Source organism: Cryptococcus neoformans, chromosome 13 (genome assembly GCF_000149385.1).
Source record: "Cryptococcus neoformans var. neoformans B-3501A chromosome 13, whole genome shotgun sequence".
In the NCBI taxonomy this organism is placed as follows: domain Eukaryota; kingdom Fungi; phylum Basidiomycota; class Tremellomycetes; order Tremellales; family Cryptococcaceae; genus Cryptococcus; species Cryptococcus deneoformans.
Window position 1 is genome coordinate 789,521 of NC_009189.1, and position 17,173 is coordinate 806,693.

At 46.2% G+C, this 17,173-nt stretch overlaps 7 protein-coding genes across 7 annotated transcripts; 3 read left to right on the top strand and 4 right to left on the bottom strand.

Annotated features, from left to right (window-relative positions):
* Window positions 1–200: 200 nt before the first annotated feature.
* Window positions 201–2,476, bottom strand: CNBM2390 (hypothetical protein; the record flags this gene model as incomplete). Its single annotated transcript, XM_766989.1, has 10 exons — window positions 201–391; window positions 471–981; window positions 1,044–1,219; window positions 1,293–1,425; window positions 1,482–1,587; window positions 1,652–1,774; window positions 1,840–1,955; window positions 2,013–2,035; window positions 2,107–2,295; window positions 2,371–2,476. 10 exons carry the CDS (start codon window positions 2,474–2,476, stop codon window positions 201–203), a joined length of 1,674 nt encoding a protein of 557 aa, XP_772082.1.
* A 1,748-nt stretch (window positions 2,477–4,224) lies between these two features.
* CNBM2400 (hypothetical protein) lies at window positions 4,225–5,862 on the top strand (the record flags this gene model as incomplete). Its single annotated transcript, XM_766990.1, has 7 exons — window positions 4,225–4,662; window positions 4,715–4,847; window positions 4,917–5,026; window positions 5,115–5,240; window positions 5,305–5,358; window positions 5,436–5,669; window positions 5,743–5,862. The coding sequence occupies 7 exons, from the start codon at window positions 4,225–4,227 to the stop codon at window positions 5,860–5,862; spliced, it is 1,215 nt and encodes a 404-aa protein (XP_772083.1).
* An 845-nt stretch (window positions 5,863–6,707) lies between these two features.
* CNBM2410 (hypothetical protein) lies at window positions 6,708–8,654 on the bottom strand (the record flags this gene model as incomplete). Its single annotated transcript, XM_766991.1, has 6 exons — window positions 6,708–6,941; window positions 7,011–7,121; window positions 7,193–7,597; window positions 7,677–8,239; window positions 8,315–8,532; window positions 8,596–8,654. The coding sequence occupies 6 exons, from the start codon at window positions 8,652–8,654 to the stop codon at window positions 6,708–6,710; spliced, it is 1,590 nt and encodes a 529-aa protein (XP_772084.1).
* A 603-nt stretch (window positions 8,655–9,257) lies between these two features.
* On the top strand, window positions 9,258–11,169 carry CNBM2420 (hypothetical protein; the record flags this gene model as incomplete). The annotated part of the gene is made up of 10 exons (XM_766992.1): window positions 9,258–9,460; window positions 9,518–9,573; window positions 9,626–9,648; window positions 9,713–10,208; window positions 10,270–10,341; window positions 10,413–10,516; window positions 10,573–10,700; window positions 10,762–10,820; window positions 10,877–11,035; window positions 11,099–11,169. The coding sequence occupies 10 exons, from the start codon at window positions 9,258–9,260 to the stop codon at window positions 11,167–11,169; spliced, it is 1,371 nt and encodes a 456-aa protein (XP_772085.1).
* A 355-nt stretch (window positions 11,170–11,524) lies between these two features.
* On the bottom strand, window positions 11,525–12,538 carry CNBM2430 (hypothetical protein; the record flags this gene model as incomplete). The annotated part of the gene is made up of 5 exons (XM_766993.1): window positions 11,525–11,619; window positions 11,690–12,026; window positions 12,152–12,320; window positions 12,372–12,410; window positions 12,486–12,538. 5 exons carry the CDS (start codon window positions 12,536–12,538, stop codon window positions 11,525–11,527), a joined length of 693 nt encoding a protein of 230 aa, XP_772086.1.
* Window positions 12,539–12,962: 424 nt separating this feature from the next.
* Window positions 12,963–14,488, top strand: CNBM2440 (hypothetical protein; the record flags this gene model as incomplete). The annotated part of the gene is made up of 10 exons (XM_766994.1): window positions 12,963–13,050; window positions 13,116–13,310; window positions 13,377–13,430; window positions 13,498–13,597; window positions 13,678–13,860; window positions 13,928–13,997; window positions 14,052–14,081; window positions 14,153–14,290; window positions 14,351–14,408; window positions 14,481–14,488. 10 exons carry the CDS (start codon window positions 12,963–12,965, stop codon window positions 14,486–14,488), a joined length of 924 nt encoding a protein of 307 aa, XP_772087.1.
* Window positions 14,489–14,615: 127 nt separating this feature from the next.
* CNBM2450 (hypothetical protein) lies at window positions 14,616–16,873 on the bottom strand (the record flags this gene model as incomplete). Its single annotated transcript, XM_766995.1, has 6 exons — window positions 14,616–14,700; window positions 14,763–14,947; window positions 15,010–15,241; window positions 15,295–16,171; window positions 16,232–16,766; window positions 16,823–16,873. 6 exons carry the CDS (start codon window positions 16,871–16,873, stop codon window positions 14,616–14,618), a joined length of 1,965 nt encoding a protein of 654 aa, XP_772088.1.
* Between the last annotated feature and the right edge of the window lie 300 nt (window positions 16,874–17,173).

Genomic DNA, 17,173 nt, shown 5'->3' on the forward strand with positions numbered 1-17,173 from the left:
ATGAAGATGGCTTGTGTAAGATACAACTAATATAACACCGAAAGAGGCCTATCGTATAGACAACCCTCAAAGGAAGACCATGAGACCTGAACACGTCCCTATATGTATCCCGGTCTCTTCAAAACTCCCTACAATCTGTACCCTCTACACTCCTTCTTGACCGTCCGAAACTGTCTAACTGTCTACCAATCTCCAATGATCTACATCAATGCTGATTTGACCTCGGCATCTGCTTCAACGTCCTTCTCGCCGTCCTTGAGAGGGGATTGGTAGATACCGTACGCCGCACCATAGTCTTCTTCGGGACTGAGAAGGTCGTGCATAGGCGCATCGACCTGAGATTCTGTCGCAGGGAAAACGTAGTTCAAAACAAGGTAGACTGTGAGGGCAACTAGATAAAGTCAAGCGGGAGTCAGTTACAATCCTCCGAGCAATGAAGAGTAAAAAAAAAGCGCAAAAAATATACTAACTTGTGTTACCGACAATGTTGGAGACCATGTAAACATATTTGATGTTTCCGATCTCGATGCTTGAGTTGATTGCGTTAACCATACCAGGCAAGTTGGGTGCCACAGCAACAGCCAATGCGATGTACGCCCTCCAGTTCCATCCCTTTGAGAATCGATAGATACCATGCGGCTTGTAAAGTTCATAGATGTCAACCTTTTGCTTCTTGACGAGGAAGAAATCGGTGACCATAATGACGGCAATGGGAGCAAGCACGATGGAGTAAGAAGACATGAAAGTAAGAAAGTTGGAAGCGGTAGCAAGGACCTTCCAAGGGACGAAACCCCAAACACCGATCGTGACAGCGATGAATTGGCCACGCTGGATGTTTATGTACTTTGGGGCGAGGGAGGTCATGTCGTTGGCGGCGGAAATGGAGTTGGCGGTGATGTTGGTGGTGACGTTACAGAGAGCCCAGACGAAGGAGGCGAGGAACATGGCACATCGACCACCGGCAGAGGTGTTCCAAAGAGCCTAATGAGAAGACAGATTTGTCAGGGACTAGTCGTTTAAGAAGGGGAGCTGAGGGTACTTACAACAATATCGTACGGCTGATAGTAAGAGTTCTCAGAGCCATAAACGTAGCTTGCGCATGAGGCAGTGATGGAAGCGAAGAAACTCAAGCCAGCGTAGAGGATAGGGAAGACAAGAAGTTGGATGTAGGAGGCGGAGGGCTTCTTGCAGTATCTAGAGAAGTCACCGATATTGACACCTAAGTGAGAGAAAAGCGTGAGTTAATTTTTCCCAAGAGAGAGTAGATGAGGGGTTAACAGAAATGGACATACTAAGAGTAGCCCAAGTGGATTGGGCAGCGGTGACAGCATACATGAACGCCTTGAACCTTGGGATACCGCTTGCAGCCCGGTTGGCAGGAGAACCCAAAGCTTCTCCCGCGTGAGAACCAGCCTTGACAAGAGCCTACCATCATCGTCAACATTTGAGCCGAAACCTAAGAAGACGGGAAGGAGACGTACCCAAATCATAGTGCCAACAGCAACAATAACGACCAGAAATGCCTTGGCGTTGAAGACCCACTTGAGTTTCGAAGGGTGGATGAAGATGAAGGGGAACTGAAGCAACCTATCGGTTCAGAAATCATAAGTTACCATTTACATGGTCAAAATAGCTAGCCAGCAGGACTCACCAGAACAAGAAGAAAGACAAAAAGTCGACAGAAGTAGCACCTTGGCTGACGGGGATGGTGTTCTTGAGGTTCGCATACTGAGGCCATATCGCTTCGATCATGAGGCTAATAAACACTCCACCGCTGTTCGTTAAAACGTCAGCATAAACATCTTGGCTAGAGAGAAGCGGTAAGGGAAATTGACATACGACCAAGAATTGATACTGAGCCAGAAACAAGCACAAGCCATCCGGGAAAAGACGACGAACTTGGAACCCCAGTAGCCGTAGACCGATCGAGAAGTAATAGCGAAAGGCGTGTGAATCTACAAATGGGCTTGTCAGTAATGGAACGGTGGGTAACATAGCGCTGGAGGATTTACCTTGGCACCAATGATACCATTGGCTAAATTGGCATGCTTGGTAAGCGCTCGACGTTGCTGGAACCATACAAGAATGAAGTTTTTTGGAACTCACCAGTGATGACGATCGCAACCAAAAACCCACCAACGTACATCGCAAGGCAACTTTCCCACCACGTCAATCCCATCTCAACAAACGAGCTTGATGTAGCCCATCCACCAGGTGTGATTAAATCGGAAATCCAATAGGCGAAGAAGGTCCACGATGTCCATCGACGATGCTCCAAGGGCGCGGGATCCATATCTGGAGGTCATTGTCATTACATCCTGTCTAATGGAACATCGACGGGACAAGGGCAAGAAAGGAATGGATGCTAACCCTTGTTACTCCATACTTCCTCGGGAGCAATACAAGATTCCTCCTTGGGCAAAACCCATGCTGAAGGGCTGGTGAGACGCTTTCTAATGGTTTGCGTGACAGTCATCTTGAGGCAAGCGGTGGTGTGGCAGGTTGTGTAATGTGTCGGGAAGCTGGCAGTCACCGAATGCTCGACTACCAGACGAGAATGGGAAAGAAAATGACTCTGTCAAAATGCATTCGAAGAGAAAAGGGAATACAACTTCCTGCGATAAGAATTTCAGTGAGTTTAATGGGACTGCGAGTGGAGACACGACCGATACGGGTTTGGTGGAGATGAGAAATTTTGAGGCGGACAAGAGGACGGCCCTGGCACGAGAGATTTACGACAAATTATTGCGGCTAAAATCCCTGAAATATATTTTGGACCTTGAGATAAGCGGACTGCACCACGCGCTTCCTGCTTCTTATCTCCACAATTTCCACCAAAGATAAAGGAACACGCACAGGGAATGACGGGTCCAGGTCCAATTCCCACTAAAACCAGAGTGGACACAGCGGACACCACGCGTTCCTCGACATCGGGGCTGGATTTGGAAGAATAAACGAGAAGCGACGATCCGTACATACGCATGTAGTTGTATGTAGATATGTACGAAAAGCGGGAATTCAAGAGCTTCTTGTATAAAAAATGATGCACTGCGACGATCACAGCAGGTCACAAATCAAGGGCGAAGCCGTCGGCCTTTTACGTATCGTCTTTACATCCATCGCTCCCTTAGACGCTCAAATCAACCAACATTTGACGTCTTTCTCCGCCAATGCATCATCCCAGTCCTTTCCGGACTGCTGAAAGATCTCTCGGAAACTCTCGACATATTCTCCTTCGAGCGGGACGGGCCATGCGTGCGCACAGAGATACGGCATGTCTTTTGAAATTGTTTGTTCCTACGTCAGCACAAAATTCTTTACCTGCCTCGTTCGTACCTGGGAAGGATATGATGAAATCACGTTCCACCCTCTTTCATTCCTCTGTTCCTTCGAAGAAAAGCACGATGACCGACTCACCTCCAGTACGCGGCGTCTGATCTGGCATAACCCATTCCACCTTCTTCCACCCTGCTATCCTGTCAGTTTCTACTCTGAACAACGTCACGGCAGGTATATCTTTGAAGAAAAGACTGAGAGTCGTGGGGATTTGGGCGGCAGCCGAAAAATGAATGAAACGGTCATTAAGGTCTAGTTCGGTGAGGAACTGATGAGAGGATGGGATAGGGACCGGAAAGGTAAAGCTGAGACAGAAGACGTTGTAAGTTCAATTATCAAATCCAAATACTTGACGGTTTAAACGTAGCGAGCCCTGCAATTGCGCAAGTCTGCAATGACCACGAACGAACGTACCGAGGATCCACCGAAGAATGTGGGACGATTTTGTAGATGTATTTGGGTGAAGATGCGACCATTCTTTTCAAACTGGGCAACATGAGTTATGTAATGTGTGATTTGATATCCAAGAAGGTTTTGCGTTCTGTATATCGTACCGTCCAATGGGTCGATAAAGCAAGTCTTCTCGCTGTCATGTACTCCGCCGGGATGTTTATGATAGAGGACAAGCTTACGAATAGGCACACGAAAATTAGCTCACGAGGTGCCTCCACCATCACAGATGCCTATTAAAGATAGACCAGCGGGCGGTCGGAACGAACATCCACCGATCCACTGGAAAAGAAGCATCAACGAACGAACCTCCCAGTACCTCGAGGTACTCTCGTCCATCTCCGTCAAATATCCTCCGTCTGTCCCATCCTTTTTCTCATCTCTTTCTTCTATATTCTCCCATGCAACCCTTCGAATCTCACGGCCCTCCGATTAATAATGGTTCTTTTCCTAGAACTCCCTCCTTTGCCTCACAGGCTGCTTGACGTCCTCATTTACCCAATTGCCCAGTTCCTCATCCTTCCATTGACAACAGTCTACCACGCCCTCCGATATATTATTCTCGGTCCCCCTTTTCCGGGATGGACGCTCTCACATTACCTTGCTATCAATTGTCGACGGGTGTACTACGGGCTTTATACTTGGAGGAGAGTAGCCTTGTTCGATCCGGAGGAGGCGGAGATACCGCGAGAAGCGGAGAAATACCTTGTTCCGGGCGACAACGGGGATGGTAGATGTGATGCGGAAAAAGTGGAGTGTGTCCCATACAAGGAGGACGAGTTTACACCTCCTGTCTTGAGGGTAGCGAGGGATTTGATTGTTCAAAAGGCCGTGCCGGGATTTTGGATAGAAGCGAGAGGAGTAGACGGCAAACAGGTAAGTCAATGCACTGCTTTACTATGCCAATATTAGCTGAAGGAATCTACAGGACCTTACTCGAGATGCAGCACCGGGCGAAAGGGTGATTTACTTTATAGTTGGAGGTGGCTACATGGGCGGTCATCCATTGCGTATCCATACTCCCTGGTCTTTGGCAAAGATATCCAAAGCTCGCGTGTTCAGTAAGTCTCTCCGATGTCATTTGGAATCCAGACGGAACAGTGGCTTGCGGATTGCTGATCAAATGATAGGCGCCAACTATCGCAAATCTCTTTCTGGCAGTACAGCATTTCCTTGTTCTCTCCTTGATACACTTGCAGGGTACCAGTACCTCATCGAGGAAAAGCATTTCGAACCTAATGTGAGCTATTTTTCATTCTTCCCCCGTTCCCCCATTGTCTATGGCATGGCTTGGCTCGCCTATTGACAAACTTCGTTGCAACTCTCAGAACATCATTCTATGCGGGGATAGCGCCGGAGGAAACGCATGTTTAGCCCTTGCGAAGTGCCTCGGCGAGATGGAGTCACTAAGTTCGAAGCGCTTTGGACAAGTTGGAGGACTATGTCTTCACTCAGTACGTCCATTCACCATCCATACGCGGGGATTTCAAGTTCGAACAACGATTAACTTGTTATTAGCCGTGGTCTGATATGACCAGTTCTTTCCCCAGTATTGTTTCCAACCGCTATAACGTGCGTACCCTTATCACCTTCCCACTCTTGGCATCGCAAAAAGGAATGCCTCATTATTCACACTGCCATTACCATAGGATCATCTCGTTGACTTGACAACATCGTACATCCCTTCCCATACTCGACATTTCACCGACAAAACCAACCCATACCTTTCCCCCGCTCTCTCCCCCTTTGGAAGTTTCGAGTACTTGAAGAGACATGATACGAAGGTGTACATTTCTGCTGGATCTGCAGAGGCATTCTATGATGAGATACTGGCGCTTTATAATGGGATGAAGAGGGACGGCGTTGAGGTGGAACTTCGTGTTGTGAGTCCCTGCTGTTTCGGTTGTGTTATTGAAGTGGATTTATCATGACTGACGTTCTATTTCTTCACCAAAGCTCGAAGGTGCGACGCATAGCGAGTTCATTTGGCTCGATCGGGATGAGATTAGTACGATGGGATGGTCGTGGGATATCCTTACGACAGACTTTGAACGACTGTGGGAGAGGGCAGCGTAAAAAAGAGAGTTGTAGATGTAGAGAAACATCCCTGAAGCGGTTCTTTTTGGTTGAGATGCTTTTATGGGGACTAGGATGACGCAGCGCGGGCGAGGCGAGCGTTGTGAAGTATTGATGGAGGTGAAACAGTTGTTAAATCTGTTTGAGGAAGTTGAACAACTATCTGCTTTGGAGATGTAGAGTTCGACGGCCATTAGCAAGCCCTGTTGCTTTCGTTCCATTTCAGGAGATTGATCAGATGGTTTGCGCTTTTTATTATATATTGAACTCAGTCTCGCGGACTATAATCACCTGAAACCATAGATCGGTCGATCCGTATCTCGCAAAAGAAGTCGCGCGAACAGAACAAGAAAGAAAGCGGAGAAAGCAGCCCCTATCGAGAGGGGAGAGATTGTATATACATACGGAAATCATAAGAGTTGGCCGGGGTATCATAGTGATTCTTGGTCTTCCAAACTGAAAAAAAATTATTCTCGATCGGGCACTCCATGTGGCCTGAGATATGGTCGTTTAAAATGTATTGGGTATACGGATTCGTTGTAAAGTCGCGACGTGTTACGGCATGTACTCCATAGTACTTGTATCTAGAATGGCCTGTATCGTTTCCATCATGATACGAGCAGTTATTAGATTTCATCGCTTCACCTATGCATGGTTTCTGTCTGATACTGACGGATAATACCCGATGATACTGAAAATAGAAAGTTGGCTATTGACCTTTTTTTGATTTTCAACTCGACGATATACAATAATCATTCCACAACATCAAAAACTTATATACACAGACACTGTGCCACTGCAGATCTACGCCTTTTCTCTGACCGCACTTACTCGCGTTACCCCTCTCACGCGTCCCACTCGTCCAATTGACTTTGTTGCGCTTTCACATCCTCCACAGCTTTTGAATCTTCAACATGCTCCGTTCTGGGCATTTTGTTAGAGTCGTAATGCGCAATCTCATCATCGTGCATATCATGCTCGAGGATCTGTCTTCGATAGGCGGCTGATTTGAGTACGGTAGAGTTTCGATAGAGCAAATCACATTGCTCCAAGGAGAGCTCTTTTGTCTCAGGAATGAACTAAGAATAGAAGTTAATTAGCTCCAAATAGAGTGATTATTTCGTAAGCATGGCTAGTCGGCGACTTACGAAATAAGCGAATACGAAAGCGATACAACAGCAGCCACCCCAGATCCAGAAGACGTTGGTTTTCAAACCTGCACTTCCTGGAGCAACATCAACGAGGTAAGGTGTTGCGTACTGAAAGAAGACAATGATTCGATTCAGCTTCATTTCAAGAACTCCAACATTAAAGGTTGAGCTGTACTCACGCCAATAGCAAAGTTGAATAACCACTGGGTAGCAGTAGACAAACTCATACCTTTACCTCTCAACTCGTAAGGGTAAATCTCACTCGTGATGACCCAAGCCAGGATACCCCATGTAGAAGCGAAATGAGCGATATAGATACAGACAAAAGCGACCAGGGCTTTTTGTCCAGCTTGGTTGGAAGTGTCGACAGCCACACCCACGGCAGCGACGATAAGTTGAGATACTGCCATACCTGCTGCACCGTACATCATCAAGGGCCTTCGGCCGATCCTATCAGCAGCGAGCATCCCAGGAACACTCATTCCTACGTTGACTACGTTTGTGGCGATTGTAGTTAGGAAAGGGTTTGATATACCCGAATTGGAGAAAAAGGTCGTTCCGTAGTAGAAGATGAAATTTACACCCTGTGTGCGACAGTCGAATGGTCAGTGAAAGGTATGAGGACGGCTTTGTCTCTCGTTTATTTGAGAGCTATTGACTCACAGTCAATTGCTGTAACGCTTGAAGGGCCATACCGGTGAAGATTCTCAGCCTAGTTTTACTTTCACCGTATTTGAAGCAATCCATCCAGGTACCTTTACCGAGCGATCGTTCATGTTCCAAATTGGCTGAGATTTCGGCAAACTCAGTGATTACAGCTTGACTGTTCTCAGCTTGACCCAGTAATCTGGATAAATTTTTTTTCGCTTGGTCTTGTTTATCTTTGAGAAGTAACCATCTTGGTGATTCGGGTAAGATGCACATACCACCGATGATGAGAGCACCCCAGACGAATTGTATAGCAATGGGGATCTCGTATGCTGAGTTGTCTGGACGACCCTTTGTAGCGTAAACCACACACGCAGCTACCAATAATCCGACGGTTACGAAGAATTGATAAGCAGCAACGACGAAGCCACGGATTGCTTTGGGTGAACATTCGGCTTGATAGATTGGTACTAAACATGATGTGCCTCCTACACCCAGACCTGCGAATACCCGACCGATAGCGAATCCTGCAAGGTTTTTACATCCGGTTTGCAAAGCTACCCCGATGAAGAAAAGGCCTATATATATACATATCGGCGAGCGTCAGCATTTCCAGGTTTGATTTATTGTATGATAAAGGGTCTTCCACGCACAGATGTAAAACACAATACCGAATCTTCTGCCAATACGATCCCCGACCATTGAGCCACATAAGGCTCCCAAGCAAGTACCGACAGATAAAATTGAAGTTATCAAGGAGTCTCTACCCGAGCTCAAGACATAAGTCCCGTCAGGTTGGAGAAGACCAAAAGTTCGAACAAAAGTTTCCATCTCCTTACATCCTGAGATGTAACCCGTGTCGTAACCGAATCTGGATGGTGACCAAAATGATCATTATGAGTCGTGCTTGACCAAAAGACACAAGGCAACTCACAAGAAACCAGAGAAAGAAGCGAAAGCTCCTAAGATCACAGCTAACTTTGGAAGAGGCATTGTTGAATTATCAAAAGCAAGAAGTAGTTGGCGTGATCGGTGCCCCACGTTGACCCCGTGGGATGAACGTATATGTATGTATCTCAAAGGCGCTTGAAAGCGACAACCTTCCGTTGTTTATCGTCAGTCGGAACAAAGACATTTGCCGGCGGGAGAAGGCACGGAACGTTGTGTTCCGTCTGCTTGGCGGACTCAACTTAAGTGACAACCATTTTTGTTTGTTTGTCGTCAGTGGAACGAAAACATTGCCGGAAGGAGATAGGGAAAGAAACGGAACGTTGTGTTCCACCTGCCCTCAATGACAAGTCGCAGGGGAACATTTGTGTGGCTTGCAACCACGTGACACAAAGATGCCGGAAGTACCTGTACCGGAGATGTAAACACGCAGTTCCGAGACTTACTTTTTTTGTCTCATCGGAACGCATTGTCGTCCGACATTCCTAAATCTCCAGTCGATGGGTCGAGGTACTTTCTCCATTTCCGTTGTTGATTTGATACGTCGAAGATTTTGTGTCTTTTTTGTTTTCATTTATTGAGACGAGCCATCCTATAACAAAATCACCAGGAGCTTCAGCCTAGACTTCGTTTGATTTATAAATTAAGATGAGAGGATCTCCCAGCCTGAGATCGTTCAATCGGTTCAATCGCTACAGTAACTTGATTAAGTCAACTCGATTCACCGAACCAGCCGTTCTTCCAGCAGCTGCTTTCATTCCAAGGTATACACGAGGGTTCACCAGGACAACAATGAGACCAACTGCGGCCGTGGAAGGATTAGGCCAGGATGATGAGATTCCTTCTGCTAGGTATGTACCTCACTTCCATTAAATTCGACACTTGCGCTAAGTCATTCTCATGGGAAGATTGCAACCTGAACCAGGTCCAGACGTAAGAGTATTGATAATCGGAGCGGGCAACAGTGAGTGTCATGTCTTTATTCAAATTAGATTTTGACTGATTCCCATCGATAGTCAACTTTGGTTCTGACGAAGGGGTGAGTAGGATTCAATTCTGACAAGCAAATTGTCAACAACATTACTGATGAAATTTCGTCACAGCCCTGGAATCACTCCCAACGACTCGAACAAAAATTAGGCAACCGGTTGAAGATTGTCGGACTTGTCGATCCTGCAACTTCACGAGCTGAAGCAGTCTTGAAGGCAAAATCACTCACTTTCGCTGCTTCAGCTTATGCCGATACACCCATCTATCCATCGGTCAAAGATGCCATCTCTGCTTTATCTTCAAATCCACCTGAAATGATCCTTCTAGGATCTCCACCCGCTTTCAGAGGTACAACCGACCCATCGAAAGGCTACAACGCTGAGGTACAACTTACCGAAAGTTTCCCCAACGCCGCTCTATTCGTTGAGAAACCCGTCAGTACGGGAAGTGTTGAAGAAGCCCTCAAAGTCGCCGAATACTTGGAAGGGAAAAGTAACCTGGTTAGTGTCGGTTACATGCTAAGGTATTCTGCGGCCGTGCAAAAGATGAAGCAGATCTTGAAAGAGAACAATCTTGAAGTCATGATGACCTCGGCGAGGTATGTGATGGGTGAGTGATCTGTTCCGTTGGTGAAGGGAGAAAAAACAGAAAGATACTTACGACTGCACAGCTTACGAACATAGCGCGAAAATCGCCTGGTGGACTAAGTCTGTCGATTGCGGACCTATCGTTGAGCAGGCTAGTGAGTCGGCTACATGAGGAAATGGAAAGACCCTTATACCATGCTGACCATGTGCTTTAATGGTTTGACAGCCCATTTCTGTGATCTCTCAAGATACTTCGCTGGAGAAGTAGATCTGGACACTGTCATGGCACACAGCATAGAATGGTACGAAAAGCCAGGCCAGCTTACTAAAGTGGGTGGCTGAGTAATAACCTCTTGGTCTATGCAACTGCTTATCCTTGATCATAGATACCCTTCGACGAGAGCGCTCTTGTACCGGAAGATGATCGAATTCCCCGTTTCACGAGCGCTACTTGGAAATACAAGTCCGGTGCCATCGGTCATTTAGAACATGGTGTTTCCCTTCAAGGTACACAGTGAGTAGGAAGGTTGTTGAATTATCATATCGAGGCATCGCTAACCCTAGCTTGAAAACAGGTTCTCCACCGAGATCACCGTATTTGCTGATGGATACCAGCTGAAGCTGATTGATCCTTGTGGGTACAGTAACTCACTGTAAAAAGCGATACTGACCTATGTACATCTGCCTCAGACAACCGACCAACTCTTTACGTTCGAAGACCTGGGAATGATGTTGAAGAAATTCACAACTTCACAGACGATGATGCATTCCTTTCGGAAATGTCAACATTTATCGATACGTCTAGTAAAGGTAGTTCGGAGATACCGGTTTTGAGTTCATTTGCGGATGGTGCGTGTGGTATTTTCATTCTCCCCTTGGGGCCATGTCCAGCTGATACGATTCCATGCTCAGCTGTGCGGACATATGAACTTACTTGGGCTATTCGATGGGCAAGTGAAAAGACCAGTAGATCAAGGACCTAAGTCCTGAAGATCATAGGTATTGATAACTCTTTTACAATGTTATGCATTGCCAATGCTCGTTAGATGTGTCGGTTATCTTCATTATCTTCGTATTTGACTTCCCTGGCCATGATAGACAGACAACATGTGGTAGCATGGTCAAGACATTGTGCAGAACTTCCCATTTTTCCCATTGCAACGATACATACGCATTGTGCTAAATTACATCTCGTAAATATAGCCATGTACAGAAACAAAATCATGAGCTGGTTTAGCAATATGTACTCTTACTACTTCAACATTGTTTCATTTTTCCCGCGATCAAGAGCTGCTCAAAGCCAATGCAAAGATACATATGCATTCAGATAAATTACATCTAGTATATCTGACCATCCACAGAAACGAAAATATGAGTTGGTTTGGACGCATGTGCTCTCACTACTTCGCTATTCTTCATGTCTACCGCATCGACTGATACGCGGTTGACATTGTATCAACTTGATGAACCTGACCATTGGCTTATTCGAACCCTAACACTCACCTCGGGTAGCGCAGACGTCCAGACTGTCAAATATCCCCGCTTCAAAATTCCTCTTCACCAATCTCCTTCGAGCCGTCTCTTCATTTACATCTACCCAAATTTTGAAATCCATCATCTCGGCGCATTCTTTCCATCCAGGTAGATCGAACAACGTATACAGTCCTTCGATCAAGATCAGCCTATCTTTGTGCGTTATGGGGACAGGAGACAGTGTCGGATCTTTCAATGCGTGGTCAAACGTGGGGAAGGGTATCTCTGAGGGGGCAGAGGAGAGAGGTATACGGAGGAGGTCCAAAAATGTTCGATAACCAGCTTGGTCAAAGGTAAAATGTGCGCCCTATTCAAATGGATGAGCTTTTGGAACGTTGTCGAAGTTGTCATCACTTACCCTCCACCAGTGTGCTTTCACAGGGTCATCCATTTGATCCAACTGAGCTCTCGTATAATGCAGTGTGCTTTCACAGGGTCATCCATTTGATCCAACTGAGCTCTCGTATAATGCCATCCATCTAAGCTCACGCATACAGCTGATATAGCTTTTTCACAGCTCGCGGCCGATCGAGTGGCTAGTATATCGTTTATCCGATTGATAAGTGGATAAGCTATCGTCGATTTTCCACATCCTGCCGGTCTACGTATATGTCAATACGAGTCCATGAACACCGAGATGTGTGCTACATACCCAGCTACTCCTATCAATAATCGATTCTCGGCATTTTGGCTACGATGCCCACAAGAGCAGTCAGAACGTGAGTGCGCTCCCACTATACATTGCAAAAGCAGGAGATTGACCCACCTGAAGTAAGTCTCCACGACATCTTCTGCCAGTCGCTGAATTTCCGATGACATGACTCGTTTTGCTTATGATCAAGACCCTGTGTGAAGTTACGAGTACACCCTTCTTTCATCCTGTATTTAATTTAATAATGTACCTTTTATCGGAGAGTTACTTTTGTTTACACGATTAGACCGAGGCATCTTTCCGGGGAAATCAGCCGGAATGGTCTGATCCGACAGCCTGAACTTTTGCGTCATTCTCATCGGAACTGACTTTTAGCCCTGTTTTACCGTTGGTCCGATCACCCAAACATCCGGAAGGACCACTCCGATCCGAGAGGTGATGAAGAAACTGCTTTAGTGGGTAGGATTGTTGCATAGCCTGTGAATAAGTTTTGACATATGATCAACCGCCAGACTATTTTAACTGGAATTAAACCGTCAATTTTAACCTCGACATACTCACTATCAAAAACAATTTTTTCGCTCCATACAAATGTCTGCCAGAGCTCTTTTCGAATCTATTAGTCAAGGTGGTTTTGAGCTGCCCAAACTTTTCAACGTAGAAGGCTGGGTTGCTGTTGGTGAGTGGTTTATTGACCATGTTCTTGATGATACAGTTGAAACTTCATGCTGACTCGTGCCGTAGTCACTGGCGGCGGAACCGGTTTAGGACTCGTCACAGCCACCGCTTTAGCTGAGAACGGGGCTAAAGTATACATCACAGGAAGAAGGGAAGAACCTCTCAAAGCCGCCGCTGAAAGTTATGCCAAATCGGGGAACCAGGGAAGAGGGACCATCGTTGCTGTTCAAGCTGATGTCAGTACTAAAGAGGGTATCCAAAGTGAGTAGAGACAAATAATATCACATGGTTCTGAAGGGGATGAACTGACGAAAAGATCTTCTTTAGAATTCGTTGAAGAGATTAAGTCAAAGGAGAAGTGGGTCAATGTTCTGATAAACAGTGAGTTTGCACTTGCATCTTTTGAGATGCTTCAGTCTGAATTGACACATACTTTTGTGCCTGTCAGACCACGGAGTCTCCCTCGGATGTGCCAATATCGACGATTGCGAACAAACCCCCGAAGGACTCTCAAAGCAGATGTTTGAAGGAGAAACCTTCGAGTGCTGGTATGTTTCAAATACCTTAATCCGTGTCTTTCCATCCCTGTAGATTTAACCTGATACTGATGCTCTCATGCTCTATTTAGGCTCAACACTTACAAAATCAACACTGCTTCATACCATTTCACAACATTCGCTTTCCTTCCTCTACTCGCTGCGGCCAAAACAGTGGGTGGGTCCCCCGAACCTGGAAACATCGTCAACTTGTCCTCAATGTCTGGTATCACCAAAACTTCTCAGAGGGGTCAGTTCAACTATAATGCTGGAAAGTGAGTAAGAAGGTCGTTCGATTTGGCCTGGACCTTTCGTACTAAGTTTTTTTGGGTGTTATTATAGAGCTGCTACTATCTCCCTTTCTAAACAGCAAGCTGCTGAATTTGCTCGACGAGGTTTAGGTATCCGAGTGGTAAGCTGCTATAACGATTCTTCGAGGAATCGTAAAGCTAATTCTGTTACCTAGAACTGCATCTGCCCAGGATACTTCCCATCTGTAAGTCCATTTTTTTTCTGTCAGTTCAACTACTTATCAGCTAATTCCTTTTATCCGCGATTTCATAATAGGGAATGACTATAATTCCACCAGAGAACAACACCGGCTCAGACGCTCATTTCAAAGAGTTCAGAAACCAGTGGGGTATCCCACTTGGAAGACCTGGAAATGCTATTGATTACGCTCAGTGTATCTTTGGTGTTGTCACTGTGAGTTGAGGTTGGATGACGTGTGAGTGTGTTTGTAGCTGACAGATTACCAATCCACAGAATCAATATGTCACCGGAGCTGAGATTGTCATTGATGGTGGATGGTTATTGGAAGAGGGTAAGTGATTTTTTCGCAAGATTATTTACACAGTTTAGCTTAATCATTGCTTACTCTTTGCTTTCCTTCTAGCTTTCTAAACTGCTCAGATTCCTTGCACAATTTCCATAGTAATATTGTTATGAGAATTGCATACATGCACTACATATACATAATATCGCATAAGTCATGGTATACATACATATCCTGCATGAGACTCTGAATCACTCAAAACTGCCAACCATTCTGCGTGTTATCATCAACGGACCATCCCAAGTTAGATGTACTAGTATCGTTATCCCAAAGCTCCATCCTAACACATCAAGCCGTCAGCGTGTCTGCTTCGTCATTCTGACGAACGATCATTTCACCTACCAATATCGTTCAAAATCCAGGATATCTGCACTCCCTTGATCCGTAACAGGATTTGGCATGATCCCTAAGTTCGATTGAGAGCTTGATGAGGTATCTCCCACTGCACGGATCAGTGCATCAATCACTTCCAGTGGAGGAAGTTTCCCGACAACACTCTCGAGCACTGACGCATAGGCCAAAGCAAGCTGACGAGGTGATATCAGTGAACGGACGAAGTGGTGGTAGTTTCAGATAATGATTTACTTACCCTCTTCATTGATTGTATCTGCCTAAACCAAAGCGCTGTAGAGGTAAGTACGGATCTCCACTGTGTGGCATTGGTATGATGCGGCTCCCACACAATTGATAGTAATAGCGTCAAGGAAGCTTGAAAAGCAAAGTACAGAGTGTACCATTCAGTTCCTCTTTGATGATTTGGCTGGGTAGAAACGAAATTGCCGATATCTTCGAGGTTTTCCAGAGCCAGCATTCGACATGCTCTAAGCTTTTGGTTATTTACGAATCTTTGTGGAGAATGAATATATACACTCACTCGATAGCTTCCCTCACACCAGGCAGCAGTATCTTCCTATGACTGGTATCCCAAGCAGCGGCCAACAAGATTGGTCTATGAAGAACCGCTCTGAAATCCTTTGTGCGCCATATCTGAATCCTCCTAGCCAGGTGGTAAGGACCATAAGGACCATTCTGTTCGACCTGTAAGATATTCGACCGGGCCTGCAGAACTGAAACCACTCTCTCATCGTACCTTTTGACTTGTTCAACAGTCGGGGCAGGGTGAGACTGTAAGATCCTATCATGAATACCACAAGTGACTTTCGCAAGTTTCGCTTGGACGATCAAAGCTGTATAAAGCGTTGGACTGTCACAAGATTTCGGTTGTACAGTGGTCGATACGGTCAAATACTCGTCATCCACATTAAGAGGTAATGGTATCGCTGCCAGTTGAAACGGTCCAACTGAATGTGGTCTACCGAAAGTCACCGCACAACCAGCTTCCAAAGCTACCAGAGACCACCACACCCTGATTCTCATCTCTTTCTCCAGGGCAGAGCATTTCTTCCCTGCTGCGGGCGTATGCAGTCCTAAGGCAGTAGCCATACGTATCGCCATACCCAAACACAAATACCCAGCGTTAGGACGGTTATTACGTTGCAAATAATTCGCCATGATCGCTAGACCCTGAACAAGAGGTAAAGTTCCACCTTCCAGAATTTCTCTATCCATAGATTGCCGGGCTGTCTCATAGTACTCATGTCCATCATCATCTTCTTCGGATTGAGCTAGATCTAAAGCACCCATGGCGAAGATCATATACATCAATACGTCTGAACCGGGTTTGACGATTGGAACAGCACCACTGATTTGCGCCCGGATGGTTGGCTCGTGAACAAGAGGAGTGAGGGGATCTACATAAACATCAATAGCATCAGCGCGACGATGAACTCACTTACAGTCACTGCACTCACGAAAGTATCGGAAGTAACTTTCCACCAAAGATTTTGTTTTTACAGCAGAAGGCAGAGCAACTTGTTGTTCTGCCGGATTTGGGTTCAATTCCTGCAACGCATTCGAACAACCGCCCATCACCAACGAACCAGAAGTTATGAACGCGCCATTTGGCGACAGCTCCGCCACAGCTTGCGGAGACAGCCTTCTAATGGCGTTCAAGAATGTTGCCCCTGACGATAGACCGAGATAACTAGCGCCTTTACCTGAAGAAGTCAAACTTGCCATCCCAGCGTCTGCTTGCAAGTTTGCTTGACCAGGGACCTGTTTTGCTGCTTCTTTCCATTCGTAACTACCGTCGACTTCATCTGAGGTCGACTGAGGCGGCCCTGACTCAGGTTCAATGGATGGCACTCGAGTAGGAGGTAAAGATATCAACGCAGTCGGGGAAGAAAGGCGTATCGCTGAAGTGCGAGGTTCCGTTCTGTTAAAGCTGAAGTCGGGAGATGGGGGAGCAATGGTGGTGGGTAGTCTATAGGAATGATTGACGTGAGACTATGGTCCTATCAGCTGTTATGCCTCGACTGTCCTTGTCAGAGCCCGTGACCCACCTGACTTTTTGGTAGTCGTAACATCCTCGCTTTGTCAATGGCCAACGACATTCCGTATTCCACAGCATCATCATACGCCTGCTGTATCGGGTATTCTTCCAACACAGCGTTCCAGATCCTCTCGTATGCTGAGATGCTATCATGACGGTGTTAGAAGGCAAGCAGGGGAGCAAACACAGCACTCCAGTCAGCGCTCTTACGCACGTTAGGGGTTAGAATAGCCTTCCGGGGGTAAGGAGGAATGTGACTTTATGCTTGGGCACGGGTACCATTCGATAGGTATGCATCTTAGGGGGTTAGGGGGTTAGGGGGTTAGGGGGTTAGGGGGTTAGGGGGTTAGGGGGTTAGGGG